Source organism: Natrix helvetica, assembly GCF_964273705.1.
Source record: "Natrix helvetica genome assembly, chromosome: 7".
In the NCBI taxonomy this organism is placed as follows: domain Eukaryota; kingdom Metazoa; phylum Chordata; class Lepidosauria; order Squamata; family Natricidae; genus Natrix; species Natrix helvetica.
The window spans coordinates 36,831,190-36,856,674 of record NC_138558.1 but is presented as its reverse complement, the minus strand read 5'-3'; the positions used below and the strand labels follow the sequence as shown (position 1 = coordinate 36,856,674).

General features: G+C 42.5%; 1 protein-coding gene across 9 annotated transcripts in view; it reads left to right on the top strand.

The window, feature by feature from the left end:
- Positions 1-25,485, top strand: part of JADE1 (jade family PHD finger 1) — a 165,716-nt gene that overhangs the window by 107,599 nt on the left and 32,632 nt on the right. For 7 of the 9 annotated variants that reach the window (XM_081959359.1, XM_081959357.1, XM_081959358.1 and 4 more), the window contains exons 2-4: positions 3,857-3,934; positions 24,798-24,880; positions 24,976-25,050. In XM_081959359.1, the coding sequence (XP_081815485.1) occupies positions 3,883-3,934; positions 24,798-24,880; positions 24,976-25,050 (210 nt within the window). In that variant the 5' untranslated portion in view covers positions 3,857-3,882. The remainder of the gene's footprint in view (positions 1-3,856; positions 3,935-24,797; positions 24,881-24,975; positions 25,051-25,485) is intronic. The other 2 variants (XM_081959360.1, XM_081959362.1) reach the window with 1 other exon arrangement.

Here is a 25,485-nt window from a genome sequence, read left to right as displayed (position 1 = left end):
ATTTTTAAACAAAAGCTTATGATGCTGGCTTCTCAGGCTAAGGAGATATACTAGAGAAACAAAGGCCAAGAAGGTAAATGCCCTGTTCTCCAGTGCAATATCACAGTAATAGCAGAGCCACTAACAACAGAAACTGAACTGTATTGGAAAGACATATGGGAGAAAGAGAAGACAGATGACAGCAGTGCAAAGTGGATGCTGGACCTGAGAACTGACCACAGCAATTTCCCAGAAAAGGAACCAGTCATCAACATAGTAGCAGCAATCCAATAGTGGGTTAAGCATATGAAGAGTTGGACCATCCATCCCAGAGTACTACTGGATAAAGAAGATAACAGCAGTGCATGAATGCCTAGCACCTCAGACTTGCTAGCAGCAGGCTCCCATCCAGACTGGCTAAACTAAGGAAGGATAGTGCTGATCATAAAAGTCCTCCAAAAGAGAATGGCACCAATCAACTACCAGCTAATAATAACCTGTCTCCTCAAAACATGGAAAGACTTATCAGACATAGCAAACTACAGGACCATACGGGGCAGTACGTGAACACAGCTCAGAAAGGCATTAGAAACAACAAGCTCAAAACACTCATAGAGCAGCCACCTAAAAATCAAGATCTAGATAGACCATTACGAGCACAGCCTGGATTGAATATAGGAAAGCCTATGACTCAATGCAACACACATGTAAATGCCTAGCACTATACAATGTCAACAGGACACTAAGAACCCCAAGAGCTCAATGCTACTATGGAAGACAACACTAGAAATCAACTCAAGACAGATCACAGAAGTGTTTAGCAAGTGCAGCATATACCAAAATGATGCACTGTCTCTGCTGCTGTTCTCTATTGGCTTGAGCCTAAACCCCCTCAGCCAGATAATCACAAAGGATGGATAAAGATGTACGTTTAAGAGTGGAGCTAATACCAGATACCTCCTATACATGGATGACATCAAAGAATGCAAAGAATGAACAAGACATCAATTCGCTGATCCACTTGACATGGATCTACATTGAGGACGTTGGGATGTCATTCGCATTAGATCAGGGGTGTCCCACTCAATTTCATTGAGGGCTGCATCAGGGTTCTGTTTGACCTCGTAGTGGGCATGACCAGAGTGGGCGTGGCCAGCATGACATCACTTGTGTTGGGGGTGCCTGTAGTGGCCCGAGTACTCTGCAAACAAAAATGGGCTCCTGAGCTCCATTTTCAGCTGTGACGGCCTCTTACAACCCTCTGCCATCAAAAACAGAGCTTGGGGCGGCATGCATGGCCCTTGTGAGCTCTGTTTTCAGTGGCAGAAGCATCCCAAGCGGTCCTTCGCTATTTCCAGGGTGGCCCCGCGGGCCAGATCTAAGCATCCCGTGGGCCAGATCCGGCCCTCGGGCCTGGAGTTTGATACCCCTGCACTAGATAATTGTAGCCAGATGGTAGTCGAGAGAGGGAAAGTAGTTTAGATTGATGGGGTGGTACTATCAATTGATCACATAGCATACATACAGATAAACTATAAGTACCTTGGTATCCAACACAGAAACTACAATGAGGAGGCAAGGAAGACAGCAACATCCAAGTACCACCAAAGGATTATATAGGTCCTGAAGAGCAAGCTCAGTGAGAAGAATAAATCCACTTTATCAACATATATGCTGGTCAAAAAAGGTGTGGAAGCTGTGAATGTGACTTCACAATGTTTAGAGGTTTCTATCCCAAGTCCAGCACCCAGACACTACAACGGATAGAAAAGGGCAGTTGGGGTATGTTGAATGTCAAAGCTACCGTCCTGGATGAAATCCAGAAATTTTTCAATAAACTGGCATCCAAAATTGAGAAAGTTGAGTCAGCAGCAGATTTGGGAGAAAGATCAAGCAGAGGAAGTCCTACAGCAAGACAAAACCCTTCATGGGATGTGCCATTGACAGATAGCAGAGATGGGAGACTTGAGAAATCGTACCTGTGGCTGACGGGATGAACTAAAAGACACCACCAAGGCACTGATCAGAGCAGCACACGAACAAGCATTAAGCACCAAATATACAGAAGAAGGATATACAGAAGAAGATCCAAAAGGAACATGGCTGCAGGCCTGACACAGGGTTTTGTTGAGGTTTTCAGCAAAAAAAGCCCATTGGGCAAAATGGATTTTCTTAACAAGTTGGTGTTAATAACTGCCACAAAAAATGGGTCCAGTCACATGATGCCTCGATTTGGTATTGGAACAATTTACAACTAATTCTGGACTCAATTTAGGTTAATAAGTCAAGGTTCCTTTATGGGGTTTTCTTTTTATTATCAATTTTGTGTTCTTCAAGTCTCAGACTTGAGCTAGATGCCATATATAGGCAAGGTTATGAAGGCTCTGTTATAATTCCTATAAATTGGCTACTATTAAAGGCATAAAATATATATACAACAGCCTAAAAGCTTGAGATTTTTGTGATTTTTCCTGAAATTTTTGTGGTTGCATGTAAATAGAGTTTGGATATTTATTGCTTACTGTATTTTTCAGAGTATAAGATGCTCCAAAGTATAAGGTGCACCTAGTTTTTGGGGAGGAAAACAAGGGGAAAATTTGCCACTGCCTCCCAGCAATTTACCTCCTTGCAACAAACAACAAACAGTACAGAAGATATAGACTGTTACATTTCAGACTATACTTGTACAGATGCTGTTAAAATTGATGTGGCTTTCTGGAATTATGCATCATTCTCTGCTATTTCAAAGAAGATACAATAGCACTGGGCTTCTTCAGATCAAGCATTTATTTTCAAAATCATCTTAATTTTGTAAGTTGTCTAGAACAATAATAAAGCACTCTTTAAAAAATAAGTCTAATAATTTGAACATTCTATAGGCATTTATAGTTATTGACTTACCTCCTTGCAGCAAACAGCAAGTTTCACTTTCATTTTCAGTTTAAGCATGGGATGATCAGCTGTTTCAGGCTGCAGGGATTGCCATAGCCCAGTGATGGCGAACCTATGGCACGCGTGCCACAGGTGGCATGCAGAGACATTTGTCAGGGCACGTGAGGCTCTGCCTTGTCAGCTGGCCAGCGCGAATGTGCGCGCTGGCCAGCTGAGTTCACCCTTTTTTAAAGCCATTTTTCACCCTCCCCAGGCTCCAGAGGCTTTATAGCAGCCTGGGGAGGGCAAAATGAGCCTCCCCACCCCTCCCAGGAGGCCCTCCGGAGGCTTCATGAGCTTCCCTGATGCCTTCGGAGCGCTCAAAACGAACCTCCGAGCAAACCGGAAGCTCAGAGGATCATTTTGAGCGCTCCGAAGGCTTCAGGGACCGTACGGAGGCTTCCCTGACGCCTCAGGAAGGCGTCCAGGGGGGCAGGGGAGGCTGTTTTTGCCCTCCCCAGGCTCCTATAAAGCCTCTGCAGCCTGGGGAGGGTGAAAAAAGCATGTAAAAATGGGGGGTCGCGCCTGTAGTGCGCACATGCGCACTGGGGGTTGCGCATTGCATTATGCTGCGGCATGCCCGCACACGACCCCCCTGCGCTCCCCCCACTTATGGCACGCGAGCCAAAAAAGGTTCGCCATCGCTGCCATAGCCTATTGTCGCCTTTGCAAGCCCCATTATCTCCTTTTGCTACAAGGAGGTAAATTACTGGGAGGTAAAGGCCAAAGGGTGAGGGCTAGTGGGTGGGCGGGACTACATTCGGTGTATAAGACACACCCAAACTTTCACACTCTCTTAGGGGAGAAAAAGATGCATCTTATATTCCGAAAAGTATGGTATATTTATACTGCTTAATTTTGTTTGTTTTCATTTCTGACTAGTTGTTCTTTGATCAAAGCCTGATGACTATTGCTGTGGGTTAACTTTTATTACATTGCTTCACAGGCTGCCTGCTGTTACTCAGGAAGATCATGAAACGAGGTCGACTTCCCAGCAGCAGTGAAGATTCTGACGACAATGGCAGTAAGTGCTTCCTTTTGTTGTACTGGGATCACACCAGGAGTATGAGCTTATTTACACAATTTCTAAAGTGATACTTTAAATAACAAAAGTGTTTTGCATTGTATCAGCTGAGTAGCGTTTGCTAAAAGGTTGCTAAAATCAAGGAACTTTAAAAAGGTATGCCCCAGTAAGGCATTGTAAGAGTTTATTACACACTACAATAATAAATGTTTGAAACAAAAACCCTGTTATGGTTCCAAATGTTTAGGAAAATCTTATCTGTTAGAATAGTTTCTCAATTCTCATTGTATAATTGTAAATTTATAATTTTTCTTCAGCATTTTTTTCTTTTCTTTTCATCAATAGTTCACTAATATTTGAGAGATATAGATTTTCATGAGTCTTGATTTTCATTCTACAAGTGATCATTTGAAGCTTTATTATCAATTATCATTAATGTGAAGTATCAATTTATAAGTGATTCCCTGGGAGAATTCAGTGCAAGAATTTAGGAAAAATAAGTTGTCTTGCCCAAATGAACTTATTGACAGAGAAAAAATTTCATTAAATATGTTTTTAGAAGTATTTCTGCGCACAAATCAAGATGATCTTCTACTCCAGAATTGACCTATATGTGCAGTAACTAATATACATCCCACACCAGGGAGCAAAAATACAATATCAAAAGCACTAGAGTTACAAACTTTTCTGCCTTGGAATATTGGACAAGTATTCGGGAGTTCATGGCTTCCATGACAGCCATGGACCTGACCCAGTTAATTCAGGGCCCTACTCACGAGGGAGGCCACACCCTGGACCTTGTTTTTGTCTCGGGCCAGTGGACGAGTGATCTGGGAATAGGGGATCTAGACACTATTCCCCTGTCATGGTCGGATCACTCACTTCTCCGGCTGGACTTCCCTGGTGCTACCCCCCGCCACGAGGAGGCGGAACTGGAAGGTATTAGATGGTTCCGCCCCAAGCGCCTGATGGAACCGGATAGGTTCCAGACGGAACTTGGGCCACCTCCTGTGGACCTGACCCGCCCCCGAGTGGAGGACCTGGTAGTCGCATGGAATAGTGCGACTACCGGGGCCCTAGACCGGGTGGCGCCTTTGCGGCCTCTACTGCGGCGACGAACCACCCTGGCACCTTGGTTTACCGAGGAGCTAAGGGTGATGAAACGCCACAAGAGACGCCTAGAGAGTCGTTGGAGATCCTCCCGCTCCGAATTTGACCGAGCACAGGCACGAGCCTATTTGAAGACGTACCTTGTGGCATTAAGAGCGGCCAAACGTCAACATTGCGCCGCTCTTATTGCGTCTGCAGATAACCGCCCTGCCGCCCTGTTTCGGGTGACCCGTTCCCTCTTGTTTGAGAGACCACGGGAAGCCCCACTACAGGGCAGAGCAGAGGAGTTTGGGAATTATCTACAGGACAAAGTCGCTCAAATCCGGATGGGATGGACCCCTTTCAGTGGTTCAGTAGAGACGCCCGTTGCGAGTCTTGAGGGACCGCTTTGGGAGGAGTTTGACTCGGTTGCCATCGAGGATTTGGACAGGTTGCGTGGACGTCTGCGACCCACCACATGTTTAGTGGACCCGTGTCCCTCCTGGCTTGTACTGGCATCCTGGGAGGTTACGCGCGACTGGCTCCTGGGCCTGGTGAACGCCTCGTTGGGTGAGGGGTCTCTACCGGCCGCCTTGAAAGAGGCGGTGGTGAGGCCCCTGCTCAAGAAGCCTTCCCTGGACCCAACGGACCTAGTCAATTATCGTCCAGTCTCCAACCTTCCTTTTTAGCGAAGGTTGTAGAGAGTGTGGTAGCACAGCAGTTCCCACGTCACCTGGAGGAAAATGATTATCTAGACCCGCGCCAGTCCGGCTTCCGACCCGGGCACAGCACGGAGACGGCCTTGGTCGCATTGGTTGATGATCTCTGGAGGGCCAGAGATAGGGGTTGTTCCTCTATCCTGGTCCTATTAGATCTCTCGGCGGCGTTCGATACCATCGACCATGGTATCCTGTTGCACCGGCTAGAGGGGCTGGGAGTCAGGGGCACCGTTTTACGGTGGTTTGGCTCCTACCTCTCTGGTCGGACGCAACGTGTGTTGACAGGGGAGCAGAGTTCGACCCGGAGGCCACTCACATGTGGAGTGCCACAGGGATCGGTGCTCTCGCCTCTCCTGTTCAACACATATATGAAACCGCTGGGCGAGATCATCCGTGGTTTTGGAATGGGATATCATCTGTATGCTGATGACACTCAGCTATACATTTCCACTCCGAACCGCCCCAATGAGGCCGTCGAAATGATGTCCCGGTGTCTGGAGGCCGTACGGGTCTGGATGGATGGCAACTGACTAAAACTCAACCCTTCCAAGACGGAGTGGCTGTGGCTTCCGGCCTCCCGGTTCAACCAGGTGCTTCCATCTCTGGCCATCGGGGGCGTCCAACTAGCCCCCATGGAACAGGTGCGCAATTTGGGCGTCCTCCTGGATGCCCGGCTGTCCATGGACAACCATGTAACAGCCGTGGCAAGGGGGGCGTTCCATCAGGTCCGCCTGATGCGCCAATTGCGCCCCTTATTGGACCGGGATGCCCTACGCACAGTCACCCATGCGCTAGTGACGTCTCGCCTGGATTACTGCAATGCTCTCTACATGGGGCTTCCCTTGAGATGCACTCGGAGACTACAGTTGGTCCAGAACGCGGCCGCGCGGGTGATTATGGGGAGGACTAGATACTCCCCTGTAACACCTCTCCTGCGCGAGCTGCACTGGCTGCCTGTGGTCTACTGAGTGCGTTTCAAGGTTTTGATTATGATCTTTAAAGCGCTCCATGGCACAGGGCCTAGTTATATGCAGGATCGCATCCTGCCCCACACATCCCTACGACCAATTCGCGCACACAGAGAGGGACTTCTCCGGGTGCCGTCCGCCAAACAGTGTCGGGGGGCGACACCCAGGAGCAGAGCCTTCTCTGTGATGGGCCCAGCCCTGTGGAATGACCTCCCCCGCGACATCAGGATTACTTCCGATCTCCGCTCCTTCCGTGTACAGCTGAAGACCCACCTCTTTCAATTATCCGGCCTGGCTTAATCGCAATCGTAATTTTCCCATTCCTCCAAACTGTTTTTTAAATTGTCCTTAAATATTAATTTTTTGGGTTTTTACAATTGGGGTATTTTAAAGCTGATTTTTAACTGTCTATTGATGTAATTTGTTTCCTCCTCCGTGTATGTATGTGTGTTGTGTATGTATGTACGTTTGGTGTTGTTATATATTTTTTATGTTTTATGCTCCATTGTACGCCGCCCCGAGTCCTACTTGGAAAGGGAGCGGCTAATAAATCCAAATTTATTATTATTTATTATTATTAAGTTTATAGTCTTTACAGCTGGTGATGAATTTCCAAGCGGATTTTCAGAGAAGTCATGCCTAGGAATTTCCTTCAAGGTACATAGTGTTCTGGAACTTTCTATTCCAGAGGGAGAGATGTAAAACCACTGGAAAAGCCAGGGGAGAGATGTAAAATTAACCTATTCAGAAAAAAATAATATGCCTTTGTATTCAAGACCAGATGAAGATTCTGGTATGTGTAGTACAGGATTCAGGAGGTGATAAATGAGGCTCACAGTGAGTGGTGCCTTCCAGTCCAGCAGTGGTTGCAATAGATATATTTGTGCAAAAGCTCTCCTGTCCACAGCTGCCATCTGTCCATGAGAAGGAGCATGAGTACAAGAAAACCTCCAGGTTACTCAGTGGGGACTGTAATCTGATTTACGATGTGAAACATTACTAGATCTGGAGGAAGGGAGGGGGAAAAACTCCAGAACCATTCAGTCTTATCAGGGTTGAGCTAAAGTCCAGCCACTGGAAAAGCCAGGGGAGAGATGTAAAATTAACCTATTGATAATACTTAATTACATGCTGATGGGTGATATCACCCAGAATTTTCATGTAGGTGTTAAATAGCAGGCCATCAACTGGAATTGGCCTTGGAAGAAAGTGGAGAACCATTGAAGAACAGTGCCTCCTTTGGATTCAGACTAGGAAGTTATATTTGTAATGGAGAAAAAATTGTTGTCTTAATTTACAAAGGGGTGTGAAATTAATATTTTCTTTATAAATTGCTTTCTACATTGTGATACATCGTTAGGTAGGTGTGTATGTGCGTTTAAGTTTTTGATGGAGCGTGGATTATGTACATTAGTTATATAATTAGAATTATGGAGGTTGGTCCAATTAATATTGAATTCAGATAACATGAATCAGATGTATGTAACTAAAATAATTTACATTGATAAATATGTAGTAGGTTCAGAAGAATACTATATATCAGGTATTATACAAATTATAATATTCTATTAATCAGCTGCGAAGATTATTAAGTTAGTAGTTTGGAGGTCAACCAATATATAATGCAAAGAAGGATTATATGTTGATTAAGAAAATAGCAGTTATATTTTAAATTTAGTTCCCAACTGGCTTGCTCTATCTTTTATTTTGAGTTTGTTCCAAGGATAATATAGAATATATATACTTCAATTTCCTTTTGGCTTCAAGGAGCAGCCATTTCTTTCCATTTTTGCCCAGTTTGAAGTGGGCAGAATTAGAAGAATTTCAGATTAAAGGATAATTTGTGTATTTCAGTCCACACAATAAATACATAAAATTATGTTCTCACAATGATATAAATCATAACAAAATAAATGTGTAGAATCTTACTTTATAATCATATTATGTGCTGATATATATAGCCAAGTCAATTGTTTTGTTGCTTTGTTGCTTATGTGATTGGTAAACAATTCAAGATAAGGTTGTTTGGTGTACTTTCTGAATTGTAGATTCTGTTTTAGCATTCATTTTACATGGAAGTATAACAGCAGGGGAACACATTTTAATAGAGTTTGCAACCAGTTATGAGATTTGGATTTATGTAGGTTACTTCCAGTCATCTAAATATTCAGCTATTCAGCTATTCAACTTTCTCCTGAGAAGTGTTGAGTCTGCCATAATCTTCCTTCCTTCCATCCATCTATCCATCCATTTTTTTTTACTCATGGTAATTTACAACAATTAAAATGTTCACAGTTGATATAAAAGGTAAAATTACTAAGATATCCACATTAAATATAAACTTTAAAATTTACTCAATTAAATCCTAATTTCATGCTACACTAATAATGCTGGAATGGAAAAAATATTTTCGGAATCCCATTTCTCACAGAAATAAGGAATTATTAGGAATTTCTAGTCAGTTCTGGTTGGAAGAGATAGTTCTGAAGTAACTTCATGCAAAGCCATATAGGGTTTTATTAAATCCTACACCAGCAATGGTAAACCTTTTTTTCCTCGGGTGCCGAAATCGTGTGCGTGCATGCTGTCGCGTGCATTCGCGTGCCCACACCCATAATGCAATGCTCCTCCCACCCACCCACAGCACATGTGCATGAGACCCACCCAGCACTCGCCCTGTGGATGCCTGCAACATCCCCCCCTTTTGACCTCGCATCTTAAAACAGCTCTGAGAAGGGGGAAAGCCTCCCATCGAAAACAGCACTGAGTGTGGTGGGGAATCCTCCCTTTCCTCCTCTCAGCGATCTTTTGAGAAGGGAGGCTTTTCCTCCTCTCAGCGATCTTTTGAGAAGGGAAACTGCTCTGAGAGGGGGGGAAAGCCTCCCATCGAAAACAGCGCTGAGTGTGGTGGGGAATCCTCCCTTTCCTCCTCTCAGCAATCTTTTGAGAAGAGAGGCTTTTCCTCCTCTCAGCGATTCTTTGCGAAAATCAGCTGGCCAGCGCAGGCATGCACAGTGGAGCTGATAGGGGCAACGCCTCGCATGCCCTAGGAAATGGCTCCGCATGCCACAGGTTCTCCATCACGGCCCTACACTATACCATATTTTTGCATTTTTACTTTCTGTTCGCTTGTGCCTAATTGTCTTTCTGGATAAGGTCATCTGGCAGTTTTTGTGCCTAAGGTAGCACTAGAACTCAAAATCTGGTTTCTAGCCTGATGCCTTAACTACTACATCAAATTAACAGAGATTTGAAAAGTTTTAAAAGTTTTACTTTTAAAAAGGGAAGATTTCCTATACATGTAGTTCTTCTGTGAAATTTTGAGAGCTGTAATTCCAACATATTGTATCTTGAATTCATAGTTTGGAACTTTCACATGAATATCTGTTGGAAATCCCTCATGAAAACAACTACTACTACTACTACTACTACTACTTCTTCTTCTTCTTTTTCTTCTTCTTCTTCTTCTTCTTCTTCTTCTTCTTCATCATCATCATCATCATCATCATCATCATCATTATTATTATTATTATTATTATTATTGTGTTTCAGAAGCATCAAAGATATAGGCAGTGGGAATCCTTAGTACATTTATGAAGTAATTCTTGGAAATGGGGGAATTCTTTTAGTTATTAATGGCAGTGATAACTTATTTTTTTCTAAAAAGATGGAATGAGACCCTCCAGTATTTGAGAAAAGGGGTTAGTGCTCTTGTTAACTTAATTAGCCAAGAGCCTCCTAGCATGGTTTGAGAGTGAACTGCATGTAAAGGAATTTGGCCGAAGGCCTCGTACTGGGACATTTTAACTTAAAGACATATATTTTATTGTAACACACTGTAGTGAATCCATTCCTTCAAGGATGCCGTTATTCAGTTTTAATAACTGAAATTATGAAACCCCAATGGCATTTTTCAGAAAGGAAGAAAAGCTCAGGTTCTATTGCAACTCTCACTTTCCCCTATGCTTGCCTCAAGCATTCTACTTCCAGAATGACAAAAGATGTGGAAATGGGGCTTACAGTATCTTAAGTAGAATTGGATAATGTCATTAATGATAGCAATCTACCACCTAATTATGCAACTGTCGTGTATTAACCTGCAGTGGGAACAGAAAAGAATAATAGGGTCATTATTAACCTTTTGAAGATTCCAGCTTTATCAGATCTTGTTCAACTATATTATAGGAAGGAAAGTTAAGATTCCTTTTATCCAATTTTTCACATCTCCTTGAGCTGATTCCATTGCAGTTATGAATTAGAATAGAATAGAATAGAATACAATAGAATTCTTTATTGTTGGAGTTTGAACCCTGAATGCTGACACCAAGTGGGATTGGACACAGAAGGAATTTGTCTTTGGTGCATATGCTCTCAGTGTACATAAAAAGACAAGGTACGTTTGTCAAGAATCATAACACCTAATGATAGTCATAGGATACAAATAAGCAATCAGGAAACAATATCAATATAAATTGTAAGGATACAAGCAACAAAGTTACAGTCCTGCAGTCATAAGTGGGAGAAGATGGATGATAGGAATGATGAGAAAACTAATAGTAATAGTAATGCAGCCTTAGTCAATAGTTTGACAGTGGTGAGGGAATTATTTGTTTAGCAGAGTGATAGTGTTCGGGAAAAAAACTGTTCTTGTGTCTTGTCTTCGTGTGCAGTGCTCTACAGTGTCATTTTGAGGGTAGGAGTTGAAACAATCTATGTCCAGGATGCAAGGAGTCTGTAAATATTTTCACGGCCCACTTTTTGACTGGTGCAGTGTACAGGTCCTCAATGGAAAGCAGATTGGTAGTTGGTAATTGGTAACTACGATGGGACTAGTAGTTGGTCTTACCTGAACTGTATTTCTCGTAGGCTTGGAAGGGTCCAGGATTGGGTTATTCTTACGTCCAATCTGCCTAGAGACTGAGTTAAATTTGAAGTCACGCCTCTCTGCTTCCTGTGCCTGGCTTCACTTTCAACGAAGGTTGCTGCTCCATAGAAAGCCTGTAAACAAGGCAGAAGGGAAAAGCCCCCGCCTCCCCAGCCTCACTCACTACCCCTAAGTCCTACAGAACCTACATCAGGGTGAGACCTGGACCCTTCCACAAGCCTACGAGAAATACAGTTCAGTTAAGACCAACTGCTATTTTCTGTAGAAGCTTGTGGAATGGTCCAGAATTGGGAGATACCAAAGCTGCCTACCAAGGGAGGGAACTAAGAAGCAGGAGAAGGCTGAGCTTCCAAAACCCTTTGCAAAACTCTCTGACTGAATGAGACTTCAGCTGAGGCATAGGCATCAGGTCAATAGTGCTTAATGAACGGCGAGGGCGAAGCTCAAATAGCCACCCGACAGATGTCCTCAAACAGAGCCTGGGAAGACTGGCTGGCACTGGAATGCCCCGTGCTGATAGGCGTTGGAAATAGCTGGCCTGATCCAACGCCCAATGGTTGACGTGGTGACCCTAGCCACTAAGGAGGAAGAACGAAAGGAGACGAACAGCGCCTCTGTTCGATGGAACGAAGTGGTACGCCTAAGGTAAATGCGCAGCGCTTGCCTGACATCCAATCTATGCCAAGAACGCTCCTTATCCCTTGAAGGGGCCAGGCAGAAATCAGCAGCACCACTTCCTGCACCCTGTGAAAGAACGAATTAATTTTTGGCAGAAAGGAAGGGTCCAAAGAACAACCCGATTCGTATGAAAAACACAGAAATCAGCCCTTGAGGACAAGGCACTCAAATCCGAGATGCGTCTGGCGGAGGTAACATGCCACCACCTTGAGCATGAGGTATTGCATACTAACTGTCCTCAATGGCTGAAAGGGTTCCTCCGTAAGCTCCTGCAGCACCAGAGGCAGATCCCATGTGGGGAACCTGTGGACTACTAATGGCCTGAGATTAGCGTCCCCCTTGAGAAACCGTTTGATCACCTGATGCTGAGCAAGGGGCCTGTTCCCCTTGGCCCTTAGTACTGTGAAGAGGGCTGCCACCTGCCTACAGATGGTATTGTGAGAAAGGCCTTTCTCCAACCCATCCTGCAGGAACTCTAATATCTGAGGAACCGAGGCTGAGGCAGGGACCACGTGCGCTCCCCTGAACCAGTTCGTAAAGATGGACCACGTGGCATTAAGAGATATGTGTGGTGGACTGCCTATGTGATGCCTCAATTGTTCCGATTACCCCATCGAAGAAATTGGCCGCCCTCAGTTGTTCCCGTTCAAGTGCCAGGCAGTCAACTGGAGTAACTGCGGCTCCAGATGAAATAGGACCCCCTGGCACAGGACGACCTTCTCCTTGGGATTTCTCCAGTGGGGGGGGGTATTGAGAGGTCCAATAGATCCACAAACCATGGTCTGCGAGGCCAAAAGGGTGCACCATAACTACCTCTGCTCTCTCTGTGACCACCCTCCTCAGGACCCCGGAAATGAGGGGAACGGGTGGAAATGCGTAAAGGAGACCCTCCGGCCACCGGCAGAGCAGTGCGTCCACATCCTCTGCTCTCCGAGCTGGGAACCAGGAGATGAACCTGGGAAGCTGGGCGTTGGTCAGTGACGCAAAAGATCCAAGAGCGGTTATGCGAACCTCCAGAAGATCCGGCCTGAAATTGCCACCCCCTATGATCAATAGTGGCTCTGTTGAGCCAGTCTGCCTGCTCGTTGTCCATGCCGGAGATGTGTTCTGCCATCAGGGACAGAAGATGATGTTACACCCATGTCCCCAGTCTGAATGCCTCGTGCCACAGGGCCACCGAGTGGATCCCCCCTTGCTTATTTATGTGAGACTTGAAGGCTTCATTGTCTGTCAGTGTCAACACATGGCGGCCGGTGACCTGTGTCAAGAAGTGTCTAAGAGACTAATATCCCACATTGGACTTTGCCTGCCTGTGGATCTCGCCTGATGGTGCCCTTCTACAGACGCCATATTTTTGTCTAGACTTATAACTTTCTCTGAGTTTCACAATGCCTGCGAAGAAGCCCCCCCCCTAAATCGGCATAGGCTCCAACATCCTCTGTTTCAAGCCCTGTTCCCCAACAAACACAATTATCTTCTTTTTTACAACCTAAAACTTCTGAGGGGGAACAGCTGTCTCAAGAAACGTTTCAACAAATGTTCCAGACTCTTATAAAGGGACAGGATGAAATTAAAAAGCAGCTGGCGGATTTAAAGGAACAACTCAGAGAAAATCAACAACAAACTTCACAAAATAGACAGAAAATAGACGTCTTGGAGGAGGGTGCTGTGGGGATGAGAGAAGAGGTGAAGGCTCTACAAAAACAAAACGCTGGAACTGAAAACTATATGGAAAAAATGGACTTTGAAAGGATGTCTTTCTTAGATTTCAAAATATAGCTGAAGCGGAGAGTGAAGATTTGAGAGAGACTATGACAACAATGTTAGCAGATTATATTAAAAGAGATAAACAACAGCTAGGGTGGGATATTGATTTGATATATAGAATTAATTCAGCATATGCTAGAACACACAATGTTCCACGGGAAGTTCACGTTAAATTTTTAAAGAAAGCCTACAAGAGATGAGATTCTAAGGGTTCAAAGGGGGGAACCTTTAAGATATAAGGACAAAGAAATAACCATTTTAAAACAGATACCAAAAAAAATAAGAGATAAGAGGAAGAAATTTTACTCTTTAACCAAAAAATTGTATGAAAGAAATATCTGGTTTAGATGACTAATTCCAGAAGGGTTGTTAATTTTCTGGGAGGGAGGTAGAGTGATAATACAGTGGTGGAGGCGGAAGCCTTCATGGAAAAACACAAAACTCTTCTACACGCAACAGGAGACAGTGCGCAAGATATGAAAGAGGGAGGGGCCATGGCTCTGCCAACAGACAGGGGAGAGGAGGCAGCAATGAGGCTCAGGTCATAGAAATGAATTAAAAGTACATTGCAATTGTTAATACAATGAAATGGTTAGAAGTGATGTAATAAATGATTGAAGATGTTAAAGAATTTGAAATCTAAACTGCTAATGTGTATGTAGTAATGATATTTTGATATGTATAAAATAAGAGAGAGATGTAAGATCCCAAGGAGGCACCACCTTCCATATGATGTAGCTGTCAAATTTTTTTCCCATACTTATGTACCCTTTTCCCCAAAATATTTGAAAAAACCAATAAAAAAAGAAGTGTCTAAGAGCCAAGTGGACCGCTCTCAGTTCTAAGCAGTTGATATTGTGTTTTAAGTCCGCTGGGGACCACTGACCTTGTGCCAGCTGAGAGTCCAGCAGAGCTCTCCTGCCAAAGAGGCTCACATCCGTGGTCAGAGTGAGGCGCAGCGGATCCTTGAATACAGCCCTTCTGAAAAGCCGATGACAACTACCATCACAGGGACAAGAGGACCTGGGACGGCACCTTGATCTTGAACAACGCGTCACTGGTGCTGTTGCGTTGATGGGGAAGAAACAGCCACTGCAGCATCCAGGCGTGGAGGCGAGCCCACAGCACTATAGTGATGTAGGAAATCATTTTCCCCAGCAGCTTGGAGAGAAGGAGAACAAGAACAGACCGCTCCCTATGGACCTACCTAACCAACTGGATAATGCTCTCCCTACGCTCGGGAGACAGTTAAAACTTACCCTCTGCTGCATCAATAAGAGGATCCAGGTGGTGTAGCCTATTTGAAGAAACCAAATTATTATTCGCAAAGTTCACGGAAAACCTGTGCTCCTACAAGGCCCGAATGGTTAAGGCTAGGTGAGACCCTGCCTGCTGGGATGACGATGCCTGAACTAAAATATCATCTAGATTACACTGAATTCGAATAGGTACTGATCGTAGGTGCGCAGCCAAGGTGACAAGAATCTTGGTAAAGGTCTGAGGAGCTGAAGCAAGGCCAAAGGGAAGAGCCGTGTACTGGTAGTGATATGCCCCTATAGGAAAACCTCAAAAACTTCCTATGCTCCTAAAGGATGAAAATATGAAAGTATGCCTCCGTAAGGTCCACTAAGACCATAAAGTGTCCTAGCCTAATCCACGCAAGGATGGTCTTCAAGGAGGCCATTTTGAACCTTCTATATACAAAGTGTGAATTCAAAACTTTAAGGTCTAAAATTGCTCTCCACCCCCCCGAACTTTTAGTAACCACAAACAAATTGGAATAGAACCCCAATCCCTCCTGGTCTTTGAGAGCCAGCTCAATAGCCTGAATCTCAAGGATGTGTTGAATGGCCACCTTCATGAGATTCCGCTTGACGGGATTCCTAGAAGAAGAGAAAACCCAAAACCTGTTCGAGGGGTGGGAGATAAATTCCAGACAAAGGCTGAATTTAATCATGTCTAGGATCCATTGGTCAGTGGTAATGGAATCCTACTCATCCGTGAACAAGGAGAGGCGAACGCCAATCAGAGGATTTGTTCCCAAATCAATTGCCTCTGCGGAAGGGGTGACCACCTTCCCCCACAAAAGGGCCTCATGCTCTGGGGCTGGTATTTGTACCTATTTTGAGGATATGCCCTGCCTGTCTGCCTATCCTGTTGCCTATCACTACGAGATGGAAAATACCTGGATTGCTGGAATTCCTGGTCCTTCGATCAAAATGAAAGTCTACAGTAGTATGGGGCCAGCTTCTGGTCCGAAGGCTTGGTCACCTTGGGCCAAACCTTTTTATTGTCTTCCACAAGAAAGGGGTCCAGGTATACTCCCCACAACTGGATCCCCACATAGAGAGAGGCTGCCAGCCGCCACTTAGACTTGGCATCTGCCTGCCAGTTGTGAAGCCACAAAAGCTGTCTGGCGGTCAACGAAGTCGCCAAGGCCTTGGACGCATACTTCACTGCATTGAGTGTGGCATCTGAAGAAACTGAGTGGCAGTCATTAATTTGTTTAAGTCTTGCTGCAGGATGCAGCTGAAAGGTTTTTTGCAAGGTAAACTCAGCCCTTTTATCCTCAGCCTTGAGATTATCGGCTACATCTCCTGAGACAAGGGAAGAGGAAGAGGCCAGTGCAGCCACAGGGGTGGTGTATAGCTGGCATTTGCAGCGCCTGAGAATATCCTGGTTCTAAATTGTAAAACCGCCTTTCATTACTCCCTGCGGTGGGAAACGCCTATTAGGGCTTCACGTGGCCTTTAGGGAGCTGAATCAGGCCACCCACCAGTGCCTTCGACTGTCTACCTCCAATGGTGAATATCAACTGCCAAAGGAAAGGCCGGGGGAGGTAAAGGTGGGGAAGGATAAAGAGTCCAGTAATGAGGTAAACTAGTCCAACTCCCAGGAACCAAAAGAAAAGGTGTCTCTCTTGTGCCAGACTGAATTGAAAGTGGAGTTGGGCACAGGAAGCAGAGAGGTGTGGCTTCAAATTTAACTTGGTCTTTGGGCAGGTTGGACGGGAGAATAACCCAATCCTGGACCCTTCCACAACTCCTGTGGAGAATGCATAACATTTCTACAGCTAAATGGCTTTAGAAATCTTCATAAAGGTGAGAATATAGATTTTACATCCAATTTTTTTGCCACAGACTTCCTATTTCTCCGGGCTTCTCCATAATTTCTTCTGAGTTTGGTTGCAGATACTTTGTTACTTGAGTGTAATGTCTGCAAGCAAACAAATAAACTCTGAGGACACATAAGACTCAATGTTACTATCCTAAACTATGTATATTTTCTGTTGGTTCTGCATTGATTTTTGTAACCAGAGTCTTTTTAAGTTTTGTTTCACACCAAAATATAACCATCAATCAATTTTCCTAAAAGTCTCACAATGACTTTCAAACCATTGTTTGACATTTATTGTACTTGTAACTGAAATGAAACTGGGCATAATGATGTAAATATTCCTTATTTTAAGAACTGCTTTCTACAATTACACTACATTGCCAAAAGTATTCGCTTACCCATCCACATAATCAGACACAGTTGTGAGCGAATACTTTTGGCAATATAGTATATTTTGAATTTAGAAATAATTGAGAGTTGAAATTTAAGTTGATAAATCTCATTGAGTTAAAAATGTGACTTAAGGAAAGAGGTTATTTGGTTACTGTTAATATTGCTATCAAATTGAGTAAGGTTGAAGTGCCAAGCAATACAGTTGAATCTTTCACCAGCTCTATATGATTTTAAACATGTGGATTTTTGTCTTCTATGACATGTAACTGGATGCCAACAGACAATATGTGTTTCATTAGTAGAAATATTTGACCAAAAGAAATGCCAGGCATAATGTTAGTTAGAACACTTTTTTAGATATCTAGTGCTGTGAAAGGATCTGTGAGTAGATCATGCTATGAGAAATAGTATTTCCCATATCTCCTTTTTTCCTTTTTTAATTCTTTTCAGAAACTTCTGTTCAGAAACAGAATAGGAGGTCAAGAACTAGGTAAGAAAGGGAGAGTGAATGTCAATTTTTTCTTTCTTTGTCCTTTCAGTAATGGAACCCTTTGGTAAGACAACCAAAACAAAACTTCCTGGGTACAATTAGAGTAATGCCTTTCACAGCAGATGTGAGATTTCCCAGTCTGCTTTGACTATTAAGGTTGCTACAGAGTGTAAGAAACATCTGCAGATATTTCTGCTTTAAGAAGAATAACAGTTATTATCTGTAGCATACTTTTGTCATGTATTCTATTAAAACAAAAGGCTTAGGTTTAGAATGGTTTGTGTTGCAGGCAATTTTGTGTGGAATGCCTGGCATGTGGCTCATTGTAACCTGCACTGCATGGGATTAGCAGGGAGTTGAAATAAGGTTTTATGATGATGGGCTAGTTGCTCAGATCATTTCCATTTTTGCTCCAGCTGTGTGGTTTTTCCAACAAATTCCTTCTAGCAATTGTTCCAACTCTCACTCAAAATAGAATGCTTGAAAGGATTTAGGCAGATTGAAATACTAACAGGAAGCAGAGCAGCAGCTAGGCATGCATGCATGCATGTTACAAACTCTTGTGGGATGCAGATTTAGCCATATAAGAAGCAGTGTATTTACTGACGGAAAATGTGTATGGTTTGTAAGAGTGTTCTGGCTTTGAAGTGTTAATGAAATGGTAGCAGCCTGGAGCACACCTAGGACATAGTTGGATGCTCAGCAGCTGGTTTTACAACAGTGTTCTGCATTAGGCATGCTGGAGCTAATCTTCTGCCACGCAGCATAACATATTGGTTGCTGGGTTGTGCTCTCTGGGACACCGGATATGTTGTGGCAGCTTATGGGAGACTTAATCCTTTAAAAAAATGTTTAAATCTATCTTCTCTTTTTCCTTTACTCCTTTTTCTTTGGAAAAATACATGTACAGCAGGATATACAGAAGACTTGCAAAAGTTTAGAGAATGTAAAACATTCAGCAGGCATATAATGTTTATGGCTGGTTAATAGGTGTTTTTTTTTCCTAATCCTCTGCTACATATTACTTTCTGATGCTTTTCTTTAAATAAAGTAGCTATTAAATGTGCCTTTATAGGCATGAAGCAAGTGCCATATATTCTACATTTCAGTGGTTTATGGATGATAAAAGTTCATGTAAGTGAATAATCTGTAAAGCTCATTTGAGATGCCTTGATGTGGATCTTGGAGCAGAGTGAAGTGCACTGGGAAAATGTAACAAGGATCATTCTTTTAACAGTCTTGGGTCCAAAGCTCCAGAATAATTTTTCAGGTTGGTATTTAGATATACCATGGTTGTTCCTTCATCCATATCATCTGAAAACGAAGCAGGTCTTTTCATGAAGTTCTTACCTGCAGGCAGGCAGGCAGGCAAGTGTGATTATAGATTTAGTGCTCTGAAATTGTATTTTATGCTGAACAGTGCAGTGGTTTCTGTAGTGATACTACCTTCCTGTGATGGGACTGTTCCATCAATAATCAAACCTTCACATTTTGGAGCAGCTGTAGTTTCTGGGTTGTCTCTAAAGCCTGCTCCATTGAGAGCAGGTTACAATAATCCTGAAGCTAAAAAGCTTGGATGAAATACAGATAAAACACAAGACCCTGCTTAGTTCATCTCAATGGATTCTATTTAACTGGCATCCAGCCTAGATCAGATGTGACTGACTCTACTAAAAAACTTGCAAAATTGTCTGTTAAGCCTCCAATCATCTGATTCTTCCTATCTTTCCCTAAAAGGATTTGGATAACTAAACAAGACAGTGATCCAAAACAGACAAGTTGTATGATCAAGTAATGGTTAAAACAGGAGAACGTTAATGGTTTTGGAATGACCAAGTCCAAATCTGGACCTTAAATCTAATAGAAATGTTGCCTGAAGCAGGTAGTTCATGGAAGGGAAGCCCACTAGTATCCCTGAGATAAAGCTATTCTGTAAGGAGAAATGGGTTAAAATTCCTGCAAGATGATGATCAACAGTTATAGGAAACATTTAGCTGCAGCAATTGCTGTCTAATGGAGGTACAATAGTTACTCAAAGCAAAGTTCTGTTTCCAGTTATTGTATTTTACTGATTAACTTGAGAAAAAATCGGTTATGGTATGCATTTATAAGTGGGGAATGGAATTCTAATCTTTTCCCCTACTTTTTTCCCTACCTGACTAAGCTCCTGCATGAAAAATGAAATTATATAAAAGTACATTAATTTTACAGTTTTATTAGAGAAATGCCACACATGGTATAAATTAATAGTAGCAAAACATTACTTTTTGCAAGTATTTTTAATTAATTTTATTCAAAAAGTAAATTTCATTGATATCTAATGATAGTATATTTAATTGTCAGCCAAATCATAGGAAATATAACGCTAGGATATTCTCATTGCAAATTATGGCTTCCAGACACCATTGAAACAATCCCAAGAAAGTTTTTTTTAGAGTTTGTTAGTCCCCCAAAAGCAGAATTTTTATTACCCAGAGAAAACTGAAACCTTCAATTAACCTCCTTTTTTAAAAATGTATATATAGAAGATTCAGGTTTATTGGTCAATTCTGATTTGCCATCTTCAAATATAACCAATTTTCTGTAAACCCCCATTACCTGACATTTCAACAGGTAATTTCACCACTTTGCCTCATTGTTCCTGCTGGGGAATCCAAGCACAAATTAATCAGAGAAAAAGAGAAGATGACTTTATTGTATGGTCCATCACACAGCCAGATGTTCAAACTGGATTTGGCATTTTTTGTTTGCCTAGAGTCCTTCCCAAGGACTTAGGATAGGCCAGTGATGGCGAACCTATGGCACGCGTGCCACAAGTGGCATGCGGAGCCATTTGTCAGGGCACGCGAGGCGCTGCCCTGTCAGCTGGCCAGCACGCATGTGCGCGCTGGCCAGCTGAATTCACCATTTTAAAAGCTATTTTTCGCCTTTCCCAGGCTCCAGAGGCTTTATAGGAGCCTGGGGAGGGTGAAAAGAGCCCCCCCGCCCCCCCGGAGGCTTCAGGGACCGTTCGGAGGCTTCCCTGACGCCTTCGGAGCGCTTAAAACCACCCTCCGAGCAACCCGGAAGTCACTTCTGGTTTGCTCGGAGGGTGGTTTTAAGCGCTCCGAAGGCTTCAGGGACGGTCCCTTTTTGTCCTCCCCAGGCTCCTATAAAGCCCCTGGAGCCTGTGGAGGGCGAAAAAAGCATGTAAAAATGGGGGGGTGTCGCGCGTTGTGCGCGCATGCACACTGGGGGGGTCGCGCGTTGCATTATTGGTGCGGCACACCCGCACTCAACCCCCCTGCGCTCCCCCCACTTGTGGCACGCGAGCCAAAAAAGGTTCGCCATCACTGCGATAGGCAGATGTGGATGTTTGATGGTGTTATAGATATTGTTGCAGGATGCAAGTTTTTCCCAATAAAGCCACCTTTTGCAATTGAGTTAGTTAATGCTGATGGTGTTCAAATGGTGCTCCAGTTGGAATTGCACCCAATGTGTCTATTATACTATTGGTACTAAAAAAAACACGATATAAAGCTTTTCCTGTCCAGTCGTGTCTTACTGTAGAGCGTAATGCTCACCTCGGTTTCTTGACTCAGGGAGCCAGTGTTGTCCAAAGACATTTTTCAAAGGGGCACGAAATGCTGTCACCTTCCTACTGAAGTGGTACCTATTACTCTCATTTGTATGCTTATGAACTGTTAGGTGGGCTAGAGCTGAGGGAGGAACGGGAGCTCACCCCATTGTGCGGCGCTTAGGTCTCAAACCCAGACTGTCAGCTTTCCAGCTGACAAGCTCTGCGTTTTTAGCTTTTTCATTTTCTATTACTTTTGGCTGTTTTGTGGTCCCACCAGTTCTTTGCTAATAGTATTTCTCGCAAATATTTCAATGCACTATTGTTGCTTTGTTAGTTTATTGTCCTTTGCAAACTTCAGCAAGCAACTGTAGCCCACTTCAGCTTCTTTGCAAAAGCAGCATTTGCTGTGTGTTACTTTCTTGTCTAAACTGTCTTTGTATGCATTTGTTCTTAAAGCTTAGTCTTACGCAGCCAGAATTAGCCCTTCTGCCCTTACTTCAATTTTCTTGCTCTTAGCCAGTGCCAGTTCTTTTTGTTACCTGTTTTGGATGCTTTAAAAAAAATGTTCTAGCCATGTAATACTTTGCCTTGCTATATCACTTTTCTGTTCTTCATTTGGCCTTTCTTTGTAGGCAAGTTTGGTCTCTAGTATTCAGTAAGGTATAATGATATATTAGCTTCAGTGCATTCTTACAACACCTTTTCTCCTTTTCAACTGTTTAATGTACTTGAACAAACATTCCACGCCCACATAGTGTGGCGTGGATGAAGAATACAATTCATTATCATTATTTTTTAGGGGGGTCTTCCTATTCAAGTCACTTAGTTGTAGTTGAGTCTAGTTAACAATTCCATTTGGGTATCTAATGACTGGAACTGGCTGGGTGTTAATTACCATGATGGTGTTTCCTCCACTGAGTTTGGACTTTAAGTAGTTCTTCACTGTCAAGGTGCATTCACTTCTAAATTTTCCTTGACTTCAGTGAGCTTGATGTTGTTGCTTGAAAGAAATATTTTCAGTTTCATTAACCCAGTGAACAAATGCATTTTGGGAGATACCTGTTTTATAGCTAGTCCTTGACTTATGACCACAAATGAGCCCAAAATGTTTGTTGCTGAGCAAGACAGTTGTTAAGTGAGCTTGGCCCCATTTGACAAGCTTGCCACAGTTGTTAAGAAAATCACTGCAGTTGTTAAGTTAGTAACATAGTTGTTAAGTAAATCTGTCTTCCCCATTGACTTTGCTTGTCAGAAGGTCACAAAAGGTGATCACATGATCCTGGGATACTGCAACCATCATAAATATGAACCAGTTGTCAAGCATCTGAATTTTGATCATATGACCATGGAGATGCTGTATTGGTTGTAAGTATGAAAAATAGTTGTAAGTCACTTTTTTCTGTGCTGTTGTAACTTCAAATGATCACTAAACAAATGGTCATAAGTCAAGGACTAGTAGTAATAATCTCATCAAAATCAAATTGGTCGCAAGAGCGTCTTATGTCAAAAATCAATGCCTGTTTTTCAGCAAGCAGTTGTTAAAGATTCTTCTTGACTTACAACTACATTTTTTAACGACTCTTAATTTAAGAATGTGTTTATGGCATGAAAAGCACTTCTGGCCATTGTAAAAACATTGTGCTATTTTTCTTCCCTCTGGTCACTTGATCACATTTTGGGCATGGGCCAACTTGTTCATATTTTTGGCCATGTGATGCCCTGCCCAACACAACCATGTGATGGCCATTTGTGGTCTTTTCCATCTGCTTCCTCAGAAAGTCACGGAGAAGCCAGCAGAATGCAGAGAGGATGGAGGAGAGCTGAAATCCTTTATTAGGTTGCAGGAGTTCATGAAAATTTCAGCTTTATTCCTGCAGTCCTACGAAAAATTTATTCTCAGTGCATGGAGGGAAGGGGATACCCTTCAATGGGTTGTAGGAACATTTGAGAACAAAGGGGCTGCTTACAGAGAAAATTTAAGGTCCTTGCAGAGCTGAAACCCTCTGGCAGGCCGTCCTTTCACTTCCAAAGAGTTGCCAGCCAGAGTTTTTTATTGTATTTTTATTATTAAGCTCTTTTGCTTAATAACGGGGAGATTACTTAACAATTGCAATTGAAATTGCTGGGATTATGCTTGGTGAGTGAAGAAATTATATGGCATCTGCTCTGCTCAACGACTGAAATACCAGTTTTAATTGTAGTTGTAAATCCAAGTCTACCTGTATTCATGGATGAAAGGTGCTTCAAATATATATCCTATAAATAGAATAGAATAGAATTCTTTATTGGCCAAGTGTGATTAGAAAGACAAGGAATTTGCCTTTGGTGTGTATGCTCTCAGTGTACATAAAAAGGCAAGATACACTTGTCAAGAATCTATGGCTCTAGATTGTGAAAAAAATCTTTTATTTTTAGTTCCAATGTCATCAGTGTTTTCTGGTTTCTGTAGCTACTCCAATTATTTGTAGAGGACAATGTATTGACATGTTCAATTGTTACAAAGCCCCAGTATGAGTGTCTGCAATTTTGCCTTTTTCAGTACACTAGATTTAGAACTTTTAATTAACTGTGAAATAAATGGCGTAAGAAAAGAAAATTTCTTTATAATAATATCTATACAGAAGATGGTTAATTAATTTCTTTTATAAAAGTAGTTCCAAAGCATTAGTATTCTTGTTTCTGTTTTTACTATCTTTTTACTGTTTTATTTTGGTATTTTTGAGCTTTCAATTATAAGGATTGTTCAGTATTTCATTACATTTATAATTTTGCCTGGAATGTTTTTGTTTTCTTTTTTTTTTGGCATTCATGAAGTTAAAATTTGGAACTGTTTTAGAGTTTAATCCCAGAAGAGTTGGGAAAATTAATGCAACCTGGAAACAGGCAAGAAACTGATTGATTGATTTTTAATTTTTTTTATTCAGTTTTGTTTGGGTTGATACTGTATAAATATAAATAATTGTCACTTCCATAAGACATATCTAAGTTAATGCCAAAATCAGCATCGTAATTGAAGGAAAATGAATGTCAGTAGAATTTTTTATTTTTTCAAAATCAAAGCTGTAATTTTCACAGGATCACCCAACAGTCCATTATTAAAAGATAAAAAAACCAAACTCTTACTTACTGAAATTTGGTTTAAATATCTTGTATGGATTTGGGGCATGTACATTCTCAGCTATGTTTTCTGTTTTCTAGGCTTATCAACCTGGTCCCAGCATTCTAGATCTCAGCCTCCAAGGAGTTCATGCTCTAAGAATAAAGACAGAAAACCATCAGAGGTATTACTTTGATTTCTATCATGGCATCTTGCTGAAGTACAGATGTGTCTTTTTTCCTAATACTTCTTTTTCTTTCCTTTTCCGCTCCATCTCAGCTGGCACCCAGCAACCTTTCTTCTGGCCAGGAGATCAGGGAGCTCAGCTGCTGCCACAGTCCCTGCCAGCATCAAGTTAGTTATTTAGCCATGAATATTGGATTGGTTTAGCACCAACCCAATTTTCTTTTCTTTTCTTCTCTCCTCCCCTTCCCCAATTTGTTGGTAAAGAGTGGAAATGTTATTTAGGAGTGTTTTCTGTATGTTGTTAATCATTACAGCAGATTGATAAATAAGAACTTTTGTTTAGCGAAGTGAAACTAGACACATTTGTCTTGCTAAATGTTTCTTGTGCATTTTTTTCCTGCAGAAAAGCAGGAGACATGAATTCGTTTTGCCCTTTCAAGGTGGATTTGATAAGATGCAAACGGGTATAAGAGTTACAAATGGTCACATTCTTTTGAGTATCAAAGTAGAAAATAGGAATATTTATTTAGATGGATGTTTCTGAAATAAATTATGTTTTGGGTCTTGACATCCACCTGCCACTATAATGGGCAACATAATTTA